General features: G+C 36.3%; 1 protein-coding gene across 5 annotated transcripts in view; it reads right to left on the bottom strand.

The window, feature by feature from the left end:
* CEP162 (centrosomal protein 162) overlaps nucleotides 1-23,592 on the bottom strand; it is a 46,306-nt gene that overhangs the window by 10,754 nt on the left and 11,960 nt on the right. For 3 of the 5 annotated variants that reach the window (XM_071806794.1, XM_065833671.2, XM_065833672.2), the window contains exons 5-23: nucleotides 20,853-20,990; nucleotides 20,419-20,605; nucleotides 19,396-19,445; nucleotides 17,120-17,235; nucleotides 16,113-16,143; nucleotides 15,598-15,720; nucleotides 14,738-14,929; nucleotides 14,486-14,567; nucleotides 13,389-13,656; nucleotides 12,257-12,524; nucleotides 10,450-10,592; nucleotides 9,414-9,641; nucleotides 8,633-8,770; nucleotides 7,593-7,705; nucleotides 6,742-6,850; nucleotides 4,803-4,929; nucleotides 3,724-3,887; nucleotides 2,128-2,232; nucleotides 834-1,058 (exon numbers count right to left, since the gene is read on the bottom strand). In XM_071806794.1, coding sequence (XP_071662895.1) covers nucleotides 834-1,058; nucleotides 2,128-2,232; nucleotides 3,724-3,887; nucleotides 4,803-4,929; nucleotides 6,742-6,850; nucleotides 7,593-7,705; nucleotides 8,633-8,770; nucleotides 9,414-9,641; nucleotides 10,450-10,592; nucleotides 12,257-12,524; nucleotides 13,389-13,656; nucleotides 14,486-14,567; nucleotides 14,738-14,929; nucleotides 15,598-15,720; nucleotides 16,113-16,143; nucleotides 17,120-17,235; nucleotides 19,396-19,445; nucleotides 20,419-20,605; nucleotides 20,853-20,990 — 2,807 coding nt within the window. The other 2 variants (XM_071806795.1, XM_071806797.1) reach the window with 2 other exon arrangements.

The raw sequence follows: 23,592 nt of genomic DNA, 5'->3' as shown, positions 1-23,592 counted from the left end.
AAAATGACAAAGAACTGTTTCATTTTTATATAATTGTGTTCTCCACAGATGTTACCCATTTGGACAGGCAGAGTAAAATCTTATTTGAATATAGCAAGAAATCTTTAGTTTTGTTAAAATTTGCCATTATGTATTTGCCACGTGTCAGTTTGCAAACACTACTGTCATATGCCTCAAAATTGTACTTCACATTTTAAAAATAATCTTAAATTTTAACAGTTTTTTTTTTTTTTTTTTAATACAAAAGTATAAATTCAGACACACAGAACCTTTCTTTCTAATGAGCTGAGGAAAACCTAACCTTCTTTATAGCGTGGATAACCTCTGAGAAAAATGTAATGCATTATTCACATGGAAAAAAGGAGGAACAACTGGCCAGTTTTCCTTTCCTGCTCATTAAGCACTTGTGCAGCTCACTTTTTTCTGGAAGTAAAACTTCCTATCACAAGTCTTAAGACTCGCTATCATGTCATCTTTGGACAGAACGTTCAGCATTCCCAGACATTCCCTGCAGAAACACCAATTGAAACCACAGTCTTTGGTACTAGTAGGAATTAGGTAAGCAGCTGCTCTGACCTACAGGATGAAATCCTCTTATCCCAATTGTAACAATTAAATTATGCCTCAAGAACTTGTCCTCTCAGTTCCAACACTACTTCGACGGTTTCAATGCTCTTTTTATCTTAGGTGCTGAAGCTACTGAAATTCTGGCTCTGAATTCTTTAAGTATTTTTTCTTTGCCTTCAGTTTTCACCACTGCAGCGTGTTAGACCAGAGTGACCTTGTGACTGTTACCTGTGGAGCAGACTACTTAACAAGCCTCCAGCTTTTACCTTTATTTTTTGAAATTGTTGTTCCATGGCACGGAGACTTTTTTTAGCTTCATCATCTTTACCTTCAAGTTCTGTTTCTAACTTTTTTATTCTTCTCTCCAAAAAATCAACTGTTTTTGTTTTAGCTGAAAAATCATCAGTTTTCTCAGCAGCAGCAGCAGCATAAATCAAAGCAGGCAGGGAATTTGGATATCTTCTTTTTAGAATTCCTTCCATTTCTCTGATCTGTCAAAAAGAAAATTAAGTCAAAAAGAATAGAGTTCTAATGAAAACTGAACTAAGTAACAGAATGTCAACACTGTCATGTGCTTAAGCTGGGTGAAGAATGAAAACTAGAGATGCATAGGATAAGAATTTTTTGTATTGTTTACATTTATGCTATTATTTACAGAAAAGCAAGATTCATTTCTTACTGATTGATTTATACATAATCTTAAACAAAATATTGCTCTCATCTTCAGATCAGTCTTGTGTCAAATGGATCTTTTATACACTTTCTTAGCACTAAAGTTGTATATGGCTTTTAATGTTGTTGGAGTACTTGCTTTTTTTCTGGACTTACATTCACATTCTACTTTTCCAGCTGTTACAGAGGTATTTAATAACCACATTGAAATTACTCTCCAAATAACAGATTATATGCATTTTATTTTGAAGTCTGCAATAGAACAAAACTAACACCTTGCACACAAGACTAATAACAAGCCCCTCTTATCTATGGATACGATATTCTTCGCATTAGAATACTGCAGAGGCTCTTTCCCATTTGTCCCACATCCCTACCAAATGCAGCTGGCATCCACTAAACTTCAGAAAGCCCACTCCCACCCAACATTTCTTCAGTAGAAACACAGAATTTTAAGGTCTCTGCTCCCGCAGTTTTCACAAATCTCATAGGGATCCAATAAAATTTAAACCTCTGCTCTTCAATCAACTTGGTTGAAATCGGCCATAATGTTAAGGGGTTACTGAACATTGACAAAAGGAGTCCTAGAAGACAAACAGCAAGGTTGTGTGTGCTTTTGCCCTCTTGCTCCTTTCCAAGAAACTTTAAACAGCATTTTAATGTAAAAGGATTTAAAAAGGGATATCAATAATTAGCTTATTAGGAGACTAGCAAAAGAGTTCTTTGTAAGTAAGTATACTAAGTAATTGCAGCTTTTTGTCTGGAGCACAAGTTACTTTATCACAGGGCTTCATTCAATGCATTACATTTATGAAAGGGCTGGTAAGTGTTATAAAAGACCTTATCTGAAATAAAGGTTAAACAAAACACAGCTCTATTATTGCATACTTGTCGCTCAAGGTCCTGAATTCTTCTAGCATCTGCTGCTCTGTCCTGTGAATGTTTCTTCTGTTGCACACACTGATCTCCAGCTTCAGTTCTGAGCTTCTCAACCTATCAAATTTATGAGAAAATAAACTAAAATATATAGTCAGAGACATTGTTCTGTAGTACAAAAGTAAGCATTTAAGAACACACAACATAATGCAAGTATTCTGCAGGTCAAAACCTGGTAATAGTAATTTCTGTACTATTTGATTCTTGAGGTTCTTAAACTGAGTTATAGCATCTTCAAGACACTTAAGGTGAAACTAGCCATGGAAATCTAGAAGAGAATCTCAACTCTGGGACATTCTTGTCTTCATACCAGTACATCTGCGTCTTTCTGCCACACTTCCAGTGCACAGGCTTGGTTAATAAGCTATAATATAAAGTACTGCAGTATATTACATGAATTCAGGGTGAGGTAAGGAAATAGTTTGTGATTTGCAATGCTGTGCTGTATGACAAGATACAGAAATAGCCAAAAAGCAGCTTTACTTTGTGCCTAAATAAATGCTGACTCTTAGGTTCAGGGTAAGGAGCCGGATACCTAACACTCTTGCATTTCCATAAATTCTGGCCACAAAGACTCAAAGCCTTAACCTAAATTGAATTTCCTATCTTTAGCAGCCACTATAATCATTGTACAGTGATATTACACCTTGTATAGTTCGAAATATTCCTATCTTGATTTCTTATGTTGGCACTGTTAACATAAGTAATGGTCTTATGCCAGCATAGTTTGACTATTTTGATTGTTTCTATGAAGTCAGAGCTCTTCATTGCTGCTAAACACCAGTCCATCCTGAAGAAAATGCAAAAAAAAAGATTTTCTTTCACAGCAATGATATGTTGATCAAAGTTTGATATGGTGGTGTTTAAGGCATCTCCTTCCCTGGCTGCTCCTTCAGAAGCACCTCCTTTCATCTGTGATCTCTCTAGTAAAACACCATGAAAAAATGCCAAGATCAAATATATTTTATCACTGGTAAATTTCTTCATTTCTAGAAATCCTAGGTCAAGTCTACCGACAAGCAGGCAATGTGAATCTCAGAACTATTCAAGATTCATATATTAGTTTTGGTTGCTTTATATTTTGAGTGTTTTGGTTTTTTTCTTCCTACTACAGCAACCAGAGAATTTTTTGTAAGAAAGAATCTAGAACCACTACTTCAGAGAAAAAAGTGGTGCCTAAGCTACCATGAAGTAAAAAGGAGGAAAAGAAAAAGACAAGAGGGATGTTCCAAGTTGTTAATGTAACAATGTACTGCCTTTTCTTAGTCACAAATTTTGCAGGTTTTAAGGAAAGATACTACTTTTGTTTCCAGAAGAATTATCAAGATGTCCAATAAAAGCAAAACCAGGTTACCACGTTTTAAGCATTCTGCACTTGCAACTCTTACTGCATAGGCAGTAATATCAATTTTGCATATAAAGACTAGATGTTTGATTTAAAGGTTATAAACAGTTCACATGTTTTTCTTGAAAAAAGAACTATTATGAAGGATAGAATTACCTGATACTCATCACTAGAAAAGAAATAATTTAAAATTTCAACATCACCTCTAGTTTTAGTTTCTCAATTTCTTCTCTTGCATCTTTAAGACGGGCTGCATCCTTATCCAGAATATCTTGATTTTCTGCATACCACTGAAGTCTTCTTTTTAAATGAGCAATTTCCTGTTTGTATGATTCTTCCATCATTTTAAATTCATAAGACTTCTCATCTATAAGAATAAATGATCCTTAGTCTTACTAGTAGTTATGCATTGAAAAGGTAATTAGTCAACACTACCCTCCTCAGCACATTTAATATATTTACTAATCCTGTTACTGCACTGAAGTTTTAAAACCGGACCCTAATTAGGATTTTAAATGCAACATGATTTGAAAAACAAACAAACAACAAAAACCCAACAACTTATTTCTCTCATACATAGAAAAGACTCAATGGTTGACAGTTACTGTGGATGGTATTTAATATAGAATCCCAGGAGGATCTATTCTTGATCATGTTCTAATAAACAAATTTTCAGTAACAACATGGATGACAATACAGAATACCTGCATCGGTATATATTGACCATACTCCTGCCAGCTATGGATCAAGCATTTTGAGAAGACACATGGAGGCAAACAGTACAGCTCTTAGTGCTTTTGATGCCTGATATTGGAAATAAGAGTCCAATTGCTGGCCCTCTCTCATTAAGAAAGCTAAAGTCAAACTGGAAAGAATTCTGAAAAGCATGTTTTTAAAATGTCACAAGGTATCAGGTTAGAGGTAAAAAAAGGATCTAAACAAGAAACTAAGATACAATGTAGCAAATATTTTCTTATGAACATAGTTTTTGCTTAAATGGAATAGTCTGTTTTCCACACCCAGCAGGAGACAGGCAAGAAATCAAACTTAATAGGCAACAACAAAGAGTTCGGCTGGATACAAGAAAAGGCTTTCGAATAGTGCCAAAGTACTGTAGCATGTCCTTCACGGTATGCTTTTATTAGAAGCTTAGACGACACTGGGAAATGGTCTAGATGCATTTGGCTAAGTCATATTTTAATAAGAAACAAGTTTTAGTTACATGTTTGTTTAGTAAAGCACAGAGTAGGCAAAATTATTCAACAAAATGAAGGTGCTTTACCTGATGTGGATGCAATCTGCACTTTTGCTAAATCTCTCTCCTTCTTTGCTTGTCCCAAGTCTACCTGAAGAGCTTGCTTATCTTGTTTGAGACGTCTTATCTCTTCTTGTAATTTAGTTTCTTCCTTCTGAGTTTTAGAGGACATGGTAAGACAGGAGAAACCGAACGCACATTGTCATACTAAAAACGTAAACACGCTTTTAAAATAAAATTATTAAATCACAACAGTTGTGTGAGACCACAGCAGCAACCAGGTTTTCGTGGTTTGTTATTATTCTCAGGCCTTGCCATACCAAAGCAAGTGAAAACTTAAGCTAAATATAAAAATATATACATGTATTCTTTATATATATATATATATATGCACATAATTGTCTCAAAAGCAGAAAATACCTGTGTTTTGAGAGAGTCAGTAAAGAAAATCACTTTAATTATTTCTAAGACTGTAGCTTAAACAGACATGTGTATTGTCCAAGAGTTCATCTTACGACATTTTATTTCTTGCCATTTTCTGCATGTTCTGTTGATATGTGATCACAAGTAAACTTCAAGACTAAGTAGGAGGAAAGGTCGAGTGTCAGCCTCTGGAAAGGGAAGCTCTTGGTCCTGGGATCCACAGGTACAGGGAGCAGCAACTGCAGGGGCTGAGATTTTGGGGCCAGCCAGTAAACAGACCAAGTGGCCAGGGCTGGCAATGGCCATCATGTGCATGTATTTGTGTTATTGCTTGTCAACTCTGATCCTGAGCTGCCCAACAGGATCAGTCTGTTTGTGCTCCTTGTGTTTCCAAGGGTGCTGTTTATATTTCTGTGGTATAAGCAAAGGCACTGCGCTCTGTGTTATCTGTGTGCTTGACCATGGTAGTGTTGTCTCTGTGTCTCTCTCCATCTTTGGATCTTGTGGTCAGTCTCATTACAGGCTGGACTTAAGGACCTAGGGACGGGAAAGTGCAGCAGCAGCACCTGTGAGGTTGGAACTTGGGGAGCCCCTGGAGTCTTAAGAGCTCAGTCAGCTCTATCAGACCAGGAACACCTCTGCTAGTCCTCAACCTCACTGGACGCAGATCACAGAATCAATGTTAGGGACTGGAAGGGACCTTGGAAGATCATCTAGTCCAATCCCCCCACCGGAGCAGGAACACCTAGATGACGTTGCACAGGAAGGTGTCCAGGTGGGTTTTGAATGTCTTCAGAATAGGAGACTCCACAATCCCCCTGGGCAGCCTGTTCCAGTGCTCTGTCACCCTCACTGAGAAGTTTCTTCTCAAATTTAAGTGGAACCTCCCATGTTCTACTTATCACATAAGATCCTCTTATCGCATACCTAACCTATCTTTGTTGTTATTGGGTTATTTTCCATCATCATTTATTTCCTTGTTTATTAATTTGATTAAAAAAAAAAAAAAAAAAAGGAAGGAAGAAGCAGCTTTTAATTTCTGGTCTATCAGAGGAAATACGTACCAGAACAGTCTCTACTTGCAGGAAGCAGAACAACAGAAGTTTCTGAAAACCTTTGATTTTAACATGAAGTTTACTAAATATCGTCCCTCAAAATCACAAGCATCCACAGGACTACAAAAATGTTACATGAGTGAATAGCAAATGATTATTTTCACTCTGATTTTCTTTTCTAGAACTTGGTACAGAGCGGGGATAAACACTCCTCCAGATTTGTCTTATGTGGGAAAGCTACTTTCTGCAAGCTCTCACAGTGTATTCCAGAATGACCAGCAAACGTGGCAACATTGCACTTCTTTTAAGGGAATCTGTGTCTTAGGGGGTTTCTTCTAGAGTTCACATGATGAGACATTTGTGATACAGAAGTGTGGCAAACAGTAGCATGCTCTGCTACTTTCTTCAGTTACATTATTAATCTGTAGTATGGCTGGTTAAGTGATGTTTTTAAGAACACAAGAAAACCAGTCTTGGTGTAGAGCTACCTGTGCCGCTCGAAGCTCTGACATCAGTTCTGTGAAACTCCAGTTTCTGGCTGGTTCAGAATTCTGCACAATCTGTGACTGGATATTATTAGTCTTCGCTGTCTTTTCTCTAAACAGTAACAGCAAAAACATTTATACAAGGCAGTGACTTGGTGTACTAATAGTGGTACATACTAAAAACCAAACACAACCCTCCCCCAAATGGTACTACAATGTCAATCTGTGCAGACCTAAAGAAGCAACTATGCAGGATGTCTTTCTACAAAAAAAATTCACCTCACCTTGCACAAACTTGTTTGTTGGGACTACACGAGGAAAGGAAACAAAACCTAAACTGGTTCAGTGCAACTCATCTATGGCAGGGATTTGTAAGTTAGGAATACACACAATTGCTAGGTTTTTTTCCTCTTTACTGGTATAGGATCCAAATCTTACAGCATCTCCAGTGCAGTGAATCTAACTGTTCTTCCACTACGGTGATGTCTTGTCACCTCTGATTTACCCTGTACCTTACTGCAATATCAAAATATTTTGACGCATGAGCAGAGATGTAATACCAGAACAAGTGTAGCATGCATTACACTCTGATATTAATAAGAATACTTGAATTTTAGCATTGAAATAGTTCCCAAATGAAAGACTCGAGTCTTCCCACAGGTCTGCAAGAACACTAAGAATTAAATGCCCATTATCAACATAAACCAATACTCAAAAAAAGAGCCAAAACAACAAACCCAAGAAACACTGGAAAACATGCATCTGACAGACTCCACAGTGATTCTTTATAAATTAAAATAATAAACACAGCTGAAAACTCGAGGGATTTTAGGTTAGTGTTTAAATAAGCCTACCTTAAGGCTATTAATTCAGACATTAAACACTGATTCTCCTTATACATTTGTTCCTCATTTTTTTTGTTTTGGATCTGTAGCTCTTTCATTTGTTTGTATAACCTCTCATTTTCCTAAGATGAGAAAGACAAAGAATGTTCATAAATTACCATTTTATCCAGTTCAAAATCAATGGTCTATGATGTGCATAGTTTGCCTACTGAAACAGTGGAAGCAAACACTAAATGTTTTATTACTAAGTTTCTAAAATAGCTATCTAATTTCATGATCGCTTTATGCTAAATTAGTATAGAGTAGTATTCAATCTTGGCCAAGTGTCTGCTCACTCTGGAGAATCCAGGACAGTTCCTCTGCAAAGCTACCCCAACTATATTCTAAAAGCACATACACAGCTGGGTGCTGACAGATCAGAGCTCAGCCTGCCCATGCTCCAGTCCCACAGACACAAACCGTCCCTGATTTGGGATATTCATGGCCAGACTGGCAAGACTTCTGACCTATACCAAGAAATGCTGCTGTGCACCATCTGGGAGTTGGTTAAACTATCTTATTGATTCTGCAGCTGCAAGTATTCAAAAGGATTATTAAGCTTGGCTTATCTATTTCTCCAGTTGACTAAGTAATAAAAATCAGGCATACTTACAAGGCTTCACTGAAATCAACTGCTCAGATCCTATGAAAAACATCTTAAAAACAGAACCCTCTAGATTTCTGATATTGCTTAAAAATACTCGTTTTCTACTGCATTTGGGGCAAATAGTTTGTAGTTCTCTATTGGCCGTAAAGTATTTTCCCAGTTCTCAACTGACAAGTCAGGATATTTTTACAATCTATAATGGTTATATGGAATCATGGAAAAACTTTGCCCAAACTAGACATGTATGAAATACCTTTAAAAACAATGCAATAGATGTTTGCCCTTCACACCTAAATTGCACCCACTTTTTTGATAGCAAGATAACTGTTTTCAACAGAAAAGTAGCATCCATCAAAGAATTTTCTTTCTGAAACTGGTTAGAACACAGTTTTGTGTGGTGTACCTGTTGGTAACCTTGAATAATGACCTCTTGATCTTCAATTTCTTTTCGTATTTGTGCCAGTTTTTCTTCAGTGACAGGAACTGTTGCTGTATGATGGGTCCAACTCTTTCCTTGAGTCAGCTCTTCCATACTTCTCAACTTTCAGAAAGAAAAAGACACACCATTAATAAGCAAATTTTATTACCAATATGGAATTATCTACAAGACTGTGCTTTTATAATAAAAATAGGCCAAACTTCTCATTAAGATATGAAAGCACACCAATGAGCCAATCTTATTTTTGGAGTTTTACAGAAGCATTACAAAACAGATATAAAGTATAAAAAAGTTTTAGCCTCTTCTATTCTTATGTATCTAGACTGGAGGTTATAGTGGAATAACCCTGGGAATACGCAATATAGGCAAAATACAATATTGAAAAATGGATCAAAAAATCAACAATATCTCATCATATAGCACTTATTATCTACATAACAACTGGCATCTGTTTATATATATATTTACATAAGAGCGAGTTAAATCTTTGCAAAAAACCTTCTGCAGAACTCTCAAAACAGAAAACTAAAGAAACTTGGGAAAACATAGTTTATCTCTGTAGAAAAAAAAAATCCTGTCTTATTGGTAATAAATGCAATAGTGGGTATACATTTACAAACTAGTAGCATGTGTGTAAATCTGGCTTTTTTGCTCATTAACAACTTATGTAAAATAACATTAATTCAAGTTTCAGAATCAATGTTTCTCCTGGTCTATAGTAATGGGATACAAGATGATGAAGTACCTTACTCTGAAGAACGTAATTTTCCTGGCCCAACCGAGAAAGCTCTTTTTCATGCTGTGTTTTCAGTTCTACGATCTTTGTCTCTATTTCTTTTTCTTTTTCTGAAACTGTGCTGGTCAGCTGTCGAATCAATTCACGAGCTGTGTTCAGGTCCTCCTCTGCAACTTGCACTCGCTTTAGCAAATATAGTTCTCTATCACAATTTTTGGTAGGAGAAAATGATAAATCCTAATGAAGAGAAAAATTCAGAGAAACATTACACCAAGCTGATTGTTTACCAAAAATTCCACTCATCAATTTTATTTAACTGGCTTGTCTGGCTCTTGGCAACCACACAATGCCGTTGAAAAGAAAAGAAAACAAAAAAAACCCCAAACAACATTCTAATAGCAAAACATCCTGCATTTACTTTAATGAGCTACTTTATCATTTCCAAAATATGTCTGAGGAAAACAAGCCAAAAAACAATGAGAAACAAACACCTCTCATATGAGAGCCACTATCTGGCTACCAGAATTATTCTATTAAGCATCTGAGTTTTTGAAAAGCAGTAATGACTTAGGTATTCAATTATTTTTTTATATACAGTTTGTAAGGAAGAAGAAAAATCTGTCATGGTTCTGCAAATCAAGTCATCTTGGAGAAGTCAGAAGATACTGTTAAATATTCAATGCAATGCAAACAGAAGAAACCTCCAGTTGTACTGTTTAACAATCATAACAGAATACATTTACGAAAGTTTTACTTAGAATAAATAATTTCTACCACAAAATAGCAAATTTTAGAAATTAATAAGTATTCCAACTTTTAAGTATACAGAACCACCCAAGTAATAGAATTATCCACACAACTGAAAAGCCATATGATTATACTTGCATATTTTAAAAGCAAAAACTATTATTTGACTTAAGGGAAGTCTTTATTCACGATTTCAGCATTTGCCAATCTTGTGATAATTATTAGAAGTCTTGGCAAAATCGGCTTGCAAGTCAAGCGGTACATACTATAATTGGGAGCATCACTGATTATTACTTACACGCTGATATTGCCTGCAATAAGCCACAGCTTGGTGTCCAAGATTGTTAACAACTGATTGGCCAGACATAATTCTGTTAATGCTCCCCTTTGAAGATGGTTCATTTGTTGCAGATCTTATTATCCTAGTAGCAAACAAGGCTTCTTCATTTAGGTAGAAAGTAAAATAGAACAAAATTAAATACAGAATTTATTATGTTCTTCCAAAAAAAATCTATTCATGTGATCTACCCCTTAGGCATATAAGTTTTCTACAACCTGAATTGTGAATTAAATGTAGAATCTTGAGAGCAATGAGACATTATGCAAAATGTTGTAGTTTTTCTTTTGGGAAGGAATTCATAGCAAGATAAAACAAAACCCAAGGGAACAACTGAAGCAAGTAGCTGAATAATAAATCCTTCATGAAACAAGGTTAGCCTCAGTTCTCTGCTCAAGAAGTGGTCGGTTACCTAAGCATTCAGAAATACAACATATTTCAAGCTGTGGTGAAGACACAGCGATTGTCAAAATGGACTTGAGGGCAGACAGCATACAAAGACAGGCAATGTCTATCAGTTGCATCAAATAGCAACTTGACTGGAAATTAAAAATCAGGGAAGTTCCCCCTAAAGAGTAACTAACATACATGAAATGATTCACACCTTAGTCTTCTGAAATACAGATGGTAACTACAACTGCCCATACTAATGTAAACTAAGATCTCCTGCTCAGGACTGTTACACTTGAAAAAACAGACAATGTTTGTTTGACAAACCTGATACTTTCTATATTTCTCACACTATCCTCTCACAAAGGTGCTCCCCTGGAACTGATGATTAGGGGATTGCTTGATTCAATGCCATTCTCTCATCCCTGTGAGATTAACTTCTGAAGTCAGCTGAAAATGCTGCAGAGAATGCTTATAGCTAGAGAGGGAAGAAGAGGATTGAACGAGGCCAGTGGCCTCATTTTCTCAGGACTCATCACTCACTTCACCACCTCCACCTGGCTGTACACCCCCTGCTTCCCCAGGGAGCAGCACAGCAATGCACTGAGGAACTAAGGTCCGTTAGTTTGACAGCTGCCAATGAAGCATCTCCCTAAAATGGGCAACATAAACCTAAACTGCTTTTCCTAACACTACTTGCAGGGTTTTTAAAGGCATTACATGTTAGAAGTGTGCTAAAACCTGGGCATTTGTATTTTCTTGTGTCTCAGAGACAGCAAACAGTGTCTGCAAAGACACTAAGCTGAATTATCTCAAGAAACTCTTCAGGCTTAACAACAAAAATAAAGAAGTTCAGTCCTTTACTTGCAACTCAGCTTTCACAAGACTACACTGGTATTCTCCTTTCCTTAGTGTCACAAGAGACATGAACAGAAAATAGGACTTTCTTGTTAGTGCTTTGTTTGTACTCTAGGAAAGCAAAGATAAATAGAAGCAGCTAAGAACAGAAATCCGCATCACACACAGAAGTTAGTGTGTCAGCACATTTTTGCATTTACTGTAAAGGAAAAAGTAACTTGTAGATACTTATTGCTGAACATCAGCTTCTTCTTGCTTTGGTCCTACTGATGAATAATAGGTAAGTCTCAAACATAGCGGTATATGTTAGTGGAAATGAAACAAGACTACAGTGCAAAGCTTTATTTAAAAGTCTCTCTTCCAGTAACTTCATGCTGATACAGAAAAAACTCAGTACTTGATTGTGTTTGGGTTATCTTTCTTCTATAACACTTGGAATTTTTTTTCCTTTCCTTAAACGTGAGCATGAACAGTAAAGCTCTCTGGCTCTTAAAATGCAGATTTCTTATGATAGAATTACCTTTATATCTTGCTCTATCTGCAGGACTTTTGGCTTTCACACTGGTCTTTTTGAAAGTTTCTTTTGGTGCTTTCTTTTCATTAGCTGGAAAAGACTGTTTTGAGACTGAAGTGGGTTTCCCATACCCAGAACTTCTAACCATCCCAGGAGGACCATATGAAGATTTCTTTTTATGTAAAGATGCTGGACTTCTGATGTTCTTGTATGACACTGGTTTAGTTGTCACTGATTCTGATCTCTTATTCTTAAAGGAATAACACTGAAGAGCCTGTGATAGGGCACATTTGTTTAAAATAAGTTTTAGTCTCTAGTGTGATCTTAAGGTAGCTTTCACTACTAAAAGAACATAGAACCAGTTATCAGAATTACACAGCTGTAAGACTTGGGGCAGAAGGAAGAATTATTTTTAACCAAATTAATAGTATGTAATTTTACATATTTTTTCTGCTTTGCAAATACACATAGTTCAAGTATTTTGTACTGGCTCCATTTAGTTGTTCTGGGAAGTTGTATTAAAATGACAAGATTTCAGATTGTATAAATCTTGTTATGGAATGTTTGAGAGGATTGTGAGAACATGCAAAACTTAGAGGATGTTAGGGGAAAGGATAAAAACCAGGTGAAGGGAGAGATCGCAGTGGATCAGATAGGAACAAGTGTGGGAAACAAAGGGAAAACAAGATTAAAGAAGCTGGTGACATGACCAGGTTGCTAGTCAGTACGGTTGTCTAAATCCTACATTGATCATTACAGTCTCTTCTATATTCTTATTGAACTATTTCTAGCTGTTCTCTCCATAGATACAGTTTGTTCTCTGTTTTGAGCCTGTGTGTGTTAATACAGGTTCCACCCAAGACAACACATGTCCAGACTCGCTACTGGCTTGAGCTGGGGACATGGAACCACAGGAGCCTTGTGTGTATGGGGCTGGGACAGCAAGAATCCTGCTGGTCCCAAAATCCACTGATTTGGCTACCTCTAGCAATAGCAATGGTAACATGAAATCTTCAAGAAAAACAGCAACAGTCTCTCAATTTCTAAACATAAGAGCATAATCAAATGACTGGCAGTCTAAAACATATATATTTTCAATGTGTTTCCACATAATAAAAATTTGGTTGATATTACTCACTTGTTTAGTTTTGTTGCCTTTTGGTGAAAGCAGAGAGTCTTGTGCTATTTTTTCTCTTAGCACATCAGGCTGCAATTCACTGGTCTGAATTTCTTTCTCAGTCACCCTCTGAAAGTTATTATCATTCACAGCTCTCTGCAGCAAGATGCTCTCTTCTCTGTTAAATTTTTCAAATAAGTTTGTCTCCCAAGCTGTGTTATTCTGGTGCTCCTTAAAGGGTGAGTGGCTGAAGAGGTCATTTGCTGTGCTGCCTACCAGTTTCACAGGACTACAAAAGAAAGGAATAACATCATATATAGTAAGACTTTTACCTTCTGCTTTTCTATCACTCTGGAAAGAGTGGGCCATTTTTCCTCTAGGTATCAGCTGTAAAGACTGCTTGAATTTGAAAGAGCCACTAGGCTCCCTTAAAGAACAGCCTTGCAGATTTATTTACACAGATTAACTCCTACTCTGTGGGAAAACAGCCATTTCCCAGTGGTGACTGTTTTTGTGGAAGTACCAAACTTGGCTACAAAATGAACACCCACAAGCATGCAATTAATGCTATTAAAACAATGAATGGTAATTTCTGATAGGTGCAGCTACACAGTAAGTTCCCAAAAATCATTTGCTAAACATAACCTATTTCTGACAGTTCCAGGACCTGTGCTTTCTCTGTTAGACACAACAGTTAGAGCAAACCAGAGGGAGGTATGGAGCACAGGTTAGTAAGAATCACAAGATTAAGCAGAATAAGAGGATTTGATCTCAGACTATGGAAGCTGGGTTGAAATCTGTGTTGGGGACAGGAAATAGTAGAAGACTGGGAAAGCAGAGATCCTAGCTGTGGCAGCTGTGAGAGTGAGGAACACTCCTCCAAATGATTTGGCAAACATTGCTGCTTATCACTCAAAGTTTGGGAATCCCTACTCTAAACCAATTAACCCTGTATATTCATTTTACAATTCACCACAGATGCCATAATGCCAGTGCAAGTCATAACGAAATTTCAGAATTAGGGAAAAGACAGATGAGTTATTTACCAAGTTGTTTTTCACAAATAGTTAAGGTACTTAAGTTACTACAATTTTTAAAATGCATTCTGAAATAAGTACCTTTCAGGCTCCACATCAAAACTTTGGATATTACATGAATGCCCTTTAATTGGTTTCATCAATTCTTCCACAGTAGGTAAGTCTAATTAGTGCAAAACAGTAAAAAAAAATTAAGAAACAGCATCAAAAAACTTAGAAAAAATATTTGTAAAAAGGACAACATTTAAAAATGTTTCATAAAGTATTAAAGATATTACTAGTTCACCCATTTTACATGCTTGCATAGTACATGCCTTCCTTTGAGGTATTTACCTGATTCAATAGTTGACATGTTTTTTGGATAGACATCATTATTTTGTGAAGCACCTTGCACTAAGCATTCTGAGATTGCCATTGCAGAATCCTGCAATTTTTGTTCATCAGTGTCTCTCAAAGACTGATCAATATGGTGGTATGCTTGGTGTAGCGCTTCAATGTCACTAGTGGTTCGTCCATAGGAAGTGCCTGTGAAAAATGCAGGCTCATAAGAAATACTACAGGATTTTCTGGTTTGGGAAACATCTCACTGGAGCCCGTGTTTCAGTTACTAGCTTGGTCTATTATGTGGTGAGAATAGTGATTTCAGTTATGAAAAAAAACCCCAAACAATCTCATTTTTACTATAAACAGTTGCCAAGTTAATTAGTACATACAAAATAGTCTCATCTGCAGTTTGCATGCCTTTCCGCCCCTCTCCCTCGCCTCAATATTTTAACAATACTAAAACTAACAGCATATGTGATATAACCATTTAACAGATGCCATCAGAGACATACTTTGGATATAAGTGGGATATACTGTGCTACAAAATTTGATAAGAAAATGTATTTTATAACTGTGTTCAATGCCGTCAAAGAATTTTAGCTATGATGAACAACAAAAGGAGAGGGTATTTAAAAATCAAACTGCAATGTCAAAAGCAGCTTTACAGTTACCAAGTGTAAAAAGGTGTCTTTTGAGCAGAAGCATTACTTTTTCCCTGAAATATTTTCTCCTCCTTTCAAGATTTGTTACTAAAAGCCATGTTCAGTGATAACCTAAGAACAATGAAGACATCAGAGCCATCTGTTCTACTAAAGAAAGATTTGGGTGTTTGGGTTTTGTTGCATGTTTTGTTTTACAGCAACCCTTACCTGCTTCATTCATTTCAATTCCACTGACTTCTTCAGGTAGATCATGTTCACCTAGAGCTACATTTGATGTTTCAATAGCCTTTGGAAATTCTGTAGTTGAGTCTTGTGAATCAAGTAATACAACTAAAACCAAGAAGGTAAATGTTAAAGAAAACAAACTTTCTTATTTATACTCTGTTTACACTGAAAGTAGAAGACTACCAAAGCTTACTTCGATGTACCAAATATGCAAAAAATGCTATAGAGATTATTCTAAATGCCATTAATGGTAAACTGATTAATTCTGATTGCAAGCACCAAAATCTGAGTGCTGACTAGATGCAGTAAAATAAAATAGGACACTGATAATCACTTTGTAGTGCTAACATGTAGATTAATTTTTAACCATTTTCACACAGATTTTCAGTAGAACACAGTAAAATAAGATGAAAAACATCAAAGTAGTAAAAATCTGGTAAGAAAGTTTCAGAAAGTTACATTTAGTATTCTCCTACTGATCAAAGTTTATATTTTACCTTTAGCTAGCATGCCAGCATTTGCTTCTTCCTAAGAAAAACAGAGAAAAAATAATATTACTTTTTGAATCTCAGGGAAAAAACCCTACCACATCTGGATGAACTCTAAAAGTTGGTTCAAAACCTAAGAACAGTTCTTAGAACTTTGAACTAAGCACTTCATGGTGCTCCAAGAACATGCGTTTCTCTAAAACTCTCCTTAGGATGCCAAAAGGTCCTCAACATCCTGTACTCTATGAACCCTCTCCCAAGTGATTGGGAACTAAGTGCTACTCTGCATAAATGGAACAATATTTGTGTACCTCCCTAGTTCTCTTCTATTATAGTTTGACAAAAGAAAATAACGTAACAGCAAGTACATTACACTTCAATTCTATTTGTTCTTTTCAGACATTTATTTTAAATATTATCCTAATCAACTTATTTAAAAATAATTTAAAAAAACATTTTATCTATTATAGATTAACACGTGGTGCTCTATGGACTACTTCTGTAAAAAAGCAAATTGGAAGGTGTGCTCCAGGAATGCGCCTGCTGTGCTCCAGCCACACGTGCTCCACATCCAAATCCCTGACTAAGCTACATCACAGTGATACCAATGCTCAGGCAGAGTAGACTTTTGGTCTTGTGTCCAAAGTGCTCCTCTGTACAGAACTACCCCCCTCAGTCTGTGTCACCTGCTACTGTAGACATCACCTTAATAGCTCCAAGTGAGAGATTAATCACTACCCATTCTGTGGCTGAGGCTCCAACCAGAGCTCATCATTTGTAAACTCCACAGCTCTTAATTCAAAGGAGTAAGCAGGAAACCCTGTCAAGAATTTAATCCTTTCAGTTGATTTATCACAGGAAAGTGTATACTGTTAATCGAACAAAGTAGTCCCAAAACCACTATATTATTTTCTTTCAGACAGTACATATTATATAAAGGTTTACTATATTTACAGTTATCCATTGCAGAGCTTTTACAATTCATGCAAGTCATATAAATGTTAAGTAAGTCATACCTGTTGTTGAGGGCTTAAATCAACTCCTGACATGATATTCTGATTCACCTGACTTCCCTCAGTTTTCAAAACAGGATTATCATCTGTTTCTTCTTCAAAATCTTCACTGTAGCTGCCTAAAAAGTAAAATAAATATCAAGTAGAATGAATATTCAAGGAAGATCAAACAGTAAGAGAAAGCTATCTCCTCTTCCCCAATCTCTTGTCTAAGAACAGCTACTGCCACTATTTCTCCTTTCACAAAAGCAACAGAAAGGTTGAGAGACTGGGTGAGGTACTAAAACTACAGTAATCTCTCTAAATTCAAATTAAGTTTGTCTTATGATCAGATATACTTTACCTCTGTCTCCTCAAGGTGTACTTTAATTGACCCTTTTTATTCCATCACTTTCTCTCACTTAGGGGTGAAATGATGCAATTTTCCCCCAGTAGACGAAGTACTCTGTACATCCACCTTGACAACTCCAGCAGTTTTTGGGCTCAGAATCTGTAATTCTGCTTCCTCTAACCTGCTTTGGTGATTCGACAGCCAGCCTCAAGAGTAAGCATCATTGTGTCAGAGAATGAATTTTACAAGCAAGCCAAATGCTTTTCCTTCAGCTACCCAGATCCTTCCACAAGTTATCATTCCCTGTTGCTGTATCTCCTGTACTCAGCCCCTGCGGCTCCAGGCTTCAGTGGCTGCATTATCTTTATCCCTTAAATCTGGGGTGTCAAACTCATTTTCACCTGGGGCCACATCAGCCTTGCGGTTGCCCTCCAAGGGCTGAATATAATTTTAGGATTGTATAAACGTAGGAGCAGTTACATTTATATAGTCCCTTTTTACATCCTGCCTTAAATGTAGCAGCATTGCAAACCCTGGTTTAAAATGTGTTCTTTCTAACTCATATGTAAAAAAAACTATATGAGCATTCTCTTTGGTTTTGGACCACGAGAACAGCTCTCTTATACTGACTTAAGACATACACGATGCTTACAATATTCCTGTACATGTGTTATCTACAATTTTTTTTGTTATTTCATGGCAAAGACTAAACCAAACCATGCAAAACACACAGAGATGGGTCATTCCAGGTATTCCATAGAAACAGTTGAGCTAAAAATCAGAGGTAACAATTTCATAAAACTGACCATAATAATCAAGTAATTTCAATCTTCTCATCCACAAAAAGGCTACCAAATTGTTGTACCATTTCTGCTGCAACTGTCATGGCCTCTTGCAATCTACAGAGTAATCAACCTTGCAAGGAGAAAAGATTGCCCGTGATTAAGGTGTACAAATATAGTCTTTTTATATTTGGGAAGTTTGAGCCTGACAACAGTACTTCTCAACAGTTCAGCTAAATATATAAATTTGAACAAACAATCTGTTGATTAAACTACAGGAATACACTCTGTTATGTGTTAGCAATGAAGAGTGAAATAAAAGAGAGGACAAGTGAAAGACAGGTGAAAGACAAATACCATGGAAATTCAGGAAAGTGATCAGGTAAGAGTAATACTGCTGATTACAGAGATCAAACTCAGGTATGAAAAGATATACAGGTAACAGTTGAGATGTCAGAGTAACTCAAATATTAAGATGTATTTCAACATCAGAGTAATCTTCTTCAGTTTTTGATTGACAGTTGCTTGAGTTTTTTTGCTGTTCTTCTTTTAGATATTGGTGACAACAGACTAAAAATCCACTTAAAAACAAAAACCTACAAACCAAAAGCAAACCCCTGAAACCCTCTGTCTGAACACCAGCTGCAGCATTGTAATGCAAAGGCAGATGAAAAGGCCAATGTGAGAACTACGGATAAATGCAAATCATTAATATGAAAATTATATTAGCTTTCAGATAAATAAAAGCTTTACCTACAATGGTCAGGGTGATATGGGAACAGAAGTTAACTGGTTTCCATGTTCCTCAGAACAAAAAAGTTCAGTGAGGATGCTGGGCTGTCTTGTGAATCTGAAACCTAGAGAGTCAAGTTTCCTGACAAGCTTTGAAGGCAACACAGAGAATAGAACAAGCCACGAGACTGGATTACAACTTTCTCTTTCTGGGTCTTGAACTTACATCCCACTACTAACAGGAAGATCCTGCACTATCCTTTGACACCCTGCTGTGACATTTTCTGAAGATTTTGCATTTGAACTGGAGCACTAATCCACGTCTTTCACTTCTGTTATTCTGTTTAATGAGGTTCTTACAATTCCTAGGGTACACAAAGAAAAAAACAAAACCCAAGAATTTTCAAATTAACAATTTAGAGAGAAGGTATTACCAGATTTCTCTTCATGTGTGGATTCTTCGCCTTTTTCAGTTTTTTCATTTCTGAGAAACAAAGTGAAAATTTTACTCTCTTCATAGACAGCAAAAATAGAGGGTTTTTTTTCTCTAATTCTAAATTTTGATGGTTCTTACAATTTGCAATAAAATTAAGAATCTGGATTTGTCCATCATATCAAATCATAGGTAAGGAAGGTGGATAAATATTTATTTTAGTAATTGCTGACATTTAAGTTTTTACAACTGTCCATGGTTAAAACTCTCAATCTAACTCTTAAATCACTCCCTTTCTCCATTCCCTCCAACATCTACATTTGCTTCTAAAAAAAATTTTTATTATCAGGTTTGCTTCCTGTTCTGACCTTCTCATTCTGCACTAAAAAACCCCAACCAAACAAAACCCCAACATCTCTCCTCTGTTTCCCCTTTTCCTGTAAAGTTAATGTTTTGCCCTTACCTAAAACTCTCTGGAATTCTGACCCTCCAACTGTTTTCATATTGGAAGTTTCCTTTGCACTCAGCATTTTTAGGAACAGCAGCCTGATTTGACCCATTTTTCTCACATATGTTTGAGCTTATTTTCACATAACTGATCATACATGGATCATCCTAGTCTATGGAGATTTTGTATCTTTCCTCTAGATTCCTTTGAAACACCATGTCCAAGGAGACACAGAATCTTTCCTGATCTACTTCCTTGTCATTATCCACTGTTAACTCTTCATTTACTTACACTTTACGATTAAGAATGTTAAATCAACTTGTAATTACTGAGCTATGCACAAGAGTGTGTAGCTATGTCCACTCATCACCAAGTCATGCTCTCACTTCATTATTTTATTTAGTAAAGTCACTTGAGTCCCCAAACCAAATCAATCAAACCACAACAAACAAACAAAAAACTGATTGAAATCATACAGTATCTTGTCCAACAAAATTTCAGTGGCCACGGTATTCAGACACCCACATCACATGTGACCAGTAATATAGCCCACAACTTTTCTTCCCTCTGAATTACCGTACAAATGGTGCTAGTAATACAGAATCATGGGAATCCAGGTCTTTATTTAGTCTTGAATAATCAATAGTAGAGGAAGCTTCTTGTTCAAGTTTGGCAAAGAAGATCTCTTTTTCTTCTTGCTCTTCCAAGGTATCCAATCCAACTCCCACAACACTTTGATTAGGCCCAGAAGCTAAAACCGAATCTAAATTTCAAAACAAAGAATAAACTAATTGTGTCTGTGTTGTATGTCCACATATGATAGTCATAATAGTTAACAACTATGGACAGATGCACAGTAGGAAATAATCATAAGCTAGTACCAGGAGCTTTCAGCTCATGAGATGCAGTTGACAGAAGCAAAGAATCCTGACTTGCAATGAATTAGTTTGTAATTACAGTTTATTTAGATCTAGCTAACTTCATGAAATGGCTGTACTCTCAGTTCTCACCATTTGTCTCCAGGCTGTCTCTACTTAAGGAGAAAAGAACCCCATTACTTTTCTGAAGCTGCATCTTCTCATCAATTTCCTCTGTAGGCTGTGAAGTGTTCTGTATCTTGACAAAGTTTCCAGTGGCTCCAAGCATCCCTAGGAAAAAAGAGTTGCAATATTCCTGACTATCATCTAAAAGCTATTCGTATGACACTTCAGTCTTCCAGTCATCTTCCAGAACCACCAATTTTAAGCTCATATTGCAACTACAAAGATACCCTCTCACAAATCACATTAATTTAAACTCAGTTTCTATTATGAGATTCATAAATCTTGTTTAATTACAATTAATTAGTCTATTATATACGTTTTATTGCCATCCTTCATATCTGAACACAAACTTATAGTCCAGTGTAGGGCAACTACAACTGTAAAAACTGACTACTTATGGAGGACAATCACATACACAAACCCTGTACAGAAATTAACACTTCTTTGCTAAAAGGCTATTAATTTTGTTTCATCTACTACGTACAGACTTTTGAAAAATGTAGCCATTGGCCCAGGAATTCCTTTTCATTTGTTGCAAATTAAATGCTTTCAGGAAAAAAATAGTAACCAAAGTTACTTAAACGTCACTGATGAACACCCAACTCTTCCATTCTGTATGTTTATGCAACTACAACACGCAGTTGCTCTCCTTTCTGTAATTTCATTTTTGTGAGGGTTCAACATAACCTTACCAACTTCGTGTGTGAATTCTACTTTCAGACAGAATGCTGCCTTTTTTTATGGAAAACCAAAAGCCAAATATTGCAGTACATTACTAGTTAAAAAGCAATACCTGCCCTTAGCGCACATACATTTATACTTAGATTCTTTAGAGGTTCTCTTGGGAGAAAGGCTAGGAGAAAAGCTGTTTATGCATTTTATCAAATGACATATTAAATGATGTAGCCTTTCTCACGGAAGGGAACAGAAACCACGTCCATCTTTTCTAACATGCACCTCCAATCGGTAAAACAAACTTAGTATTTTTTGTTTTGTCTGACCAAACGATTCAGACTGTAGTTTTGTCCTTGTACCGAACACACCAGGAGTGGTGAAGCTCAGTTCCTGCTGGCAGGAGACTGCACGAGATCTGTACTTTAATGACCCTTCCAACCAAGAACACTAAACCCATCTTCCACATGCTGATCAAGTGCTTCAACTCTTGGCTGTCACTTTGTCCTCTATACAGGTCCAGCCAAGTCTGTTTCAGGAAACGCCACACTTGTCTCTGTCATAACAAAGGAGAATCCTCTCCCCAGAGTGGGGAAGGAACACCTTTTCCTTCCCTACTGGGCAGCCCTCACAATGTGCATCCAGATTGTAAGAGCCTCCCTCTTAAGAAGTAGAATATTTTTTTTAATTGATTTCAATGACAAAGTCCTCTTGCACACTTTATTAGGAGTCAAAGAGCATAAGATTCTACATTGTGGAAATGACTTCCACATTACCATATCTAACTTCAGCTCCATCCCCAATACAGAGCTGACTTGCCTCCCATGCAACAAATTAATAGCAGAGACATTGACTAAAGCTCAAGCTCCACACGCATACAAACTTTATGCCTAAATAAATATATTTTTGCTACTACATTGAAAAGTATAAAATAGAAAGCTCAAAATGCTGAACAGAAGTGAAAAGGTACTAATAGTCCATTTCTCTGGTAGCTAAAGTTAGTAAGTTAAAGTTATTTACCTGGATGGTGCTCTATTCTAGTTATCAAAACAGCAAACAGGAGTCTGTTTGTAGCTAGGTCACAAGATTTTTGCAAATCTTTAGATTAACTATAATCTTACCAAATCTTCAACACTCTATTTTTTTTTCAATGGGAATATGTTAGCAGAATCAAAGATAAACTGTCACTGTCCTCGTATGTAAGATTTACAAGAAAGGAGATTGAAACATACTTCAGTAAAATAACAATTAGAGTGTTTAACAGAAGAAAATTTTAGAGAAAACAATTTTCCTGAGTTGTTTTATTTAAATAATCTCAAACTCAATGAACTTTCTGAACAGACTTACATTGATCTTGAAGGCTTATGGGATTTATGTAAGCTATCTAGTATTTTTTAAGTATTTTGCCAGTTCAAAACAGACCAGAGCTTTTTTTAAAAAAGCACTTCCCTTGATAATCTGAAAATCAAATACTAATACTGGTTTGCAGCCATTGAGTTTTGCAACTCAGCCACTCACAATTCCCAGACACACATCCCCAATTACAGGAATACCACTGTTGCTAATGAAGGCAAGAAAGTATTTTTTTACTTGCCCTACACAATCTGAACTCTGAGAAACATCAAACTTGGAAAAAAAACCTCAACTTGAATGTTTCAAGGCCTCTTCTCACTGTGGTTTTTTGACTGTTCGAACAGTCCTACTGATTTCTGTGGGGCTTGCAAGAGTGATTTATTTTTGGGGGACATATTTGTTACCTTTCATAAAAAGTTCTTGAAGCAGCTGTTTTCTTGAACTTCAAAGACTTCACTACCCATATCTTCATGTGCAATATTTTGTAAGGCTAATGATATACAGTATTCTTTTCAAAAGCCTGTCACTTGAAATAATTTAAAATAAGAACCTGAGTTTCACTTTGAAAAATATTTCTAACCACAACACTTGCCTAGAAAAGTTTAAAAACATAAATAAAAAGGACTCAAACTTACAATTACAAAATCTATTTAAAAAGTAACTTCTACTGTCAGAATTGAGC

Source organism: Patagioenas fasciata, chromosome 3 (genome assembly GCF_037038585.1).
Source record: "Patagioenas fasciata isolate bPatFas1 chromosome 3, bPatFas1.hap1, whole genome shotgun sequence".
Lineage (NCBI taxonomy): Eukaryota > Metazoa > Chordata > Aves > Columbiformes > Columbidae > Patagioenas > Patagioenas fasciata.
This window is presented reverse-complemented; position numbering and strand designations above follow the sequence as displayed.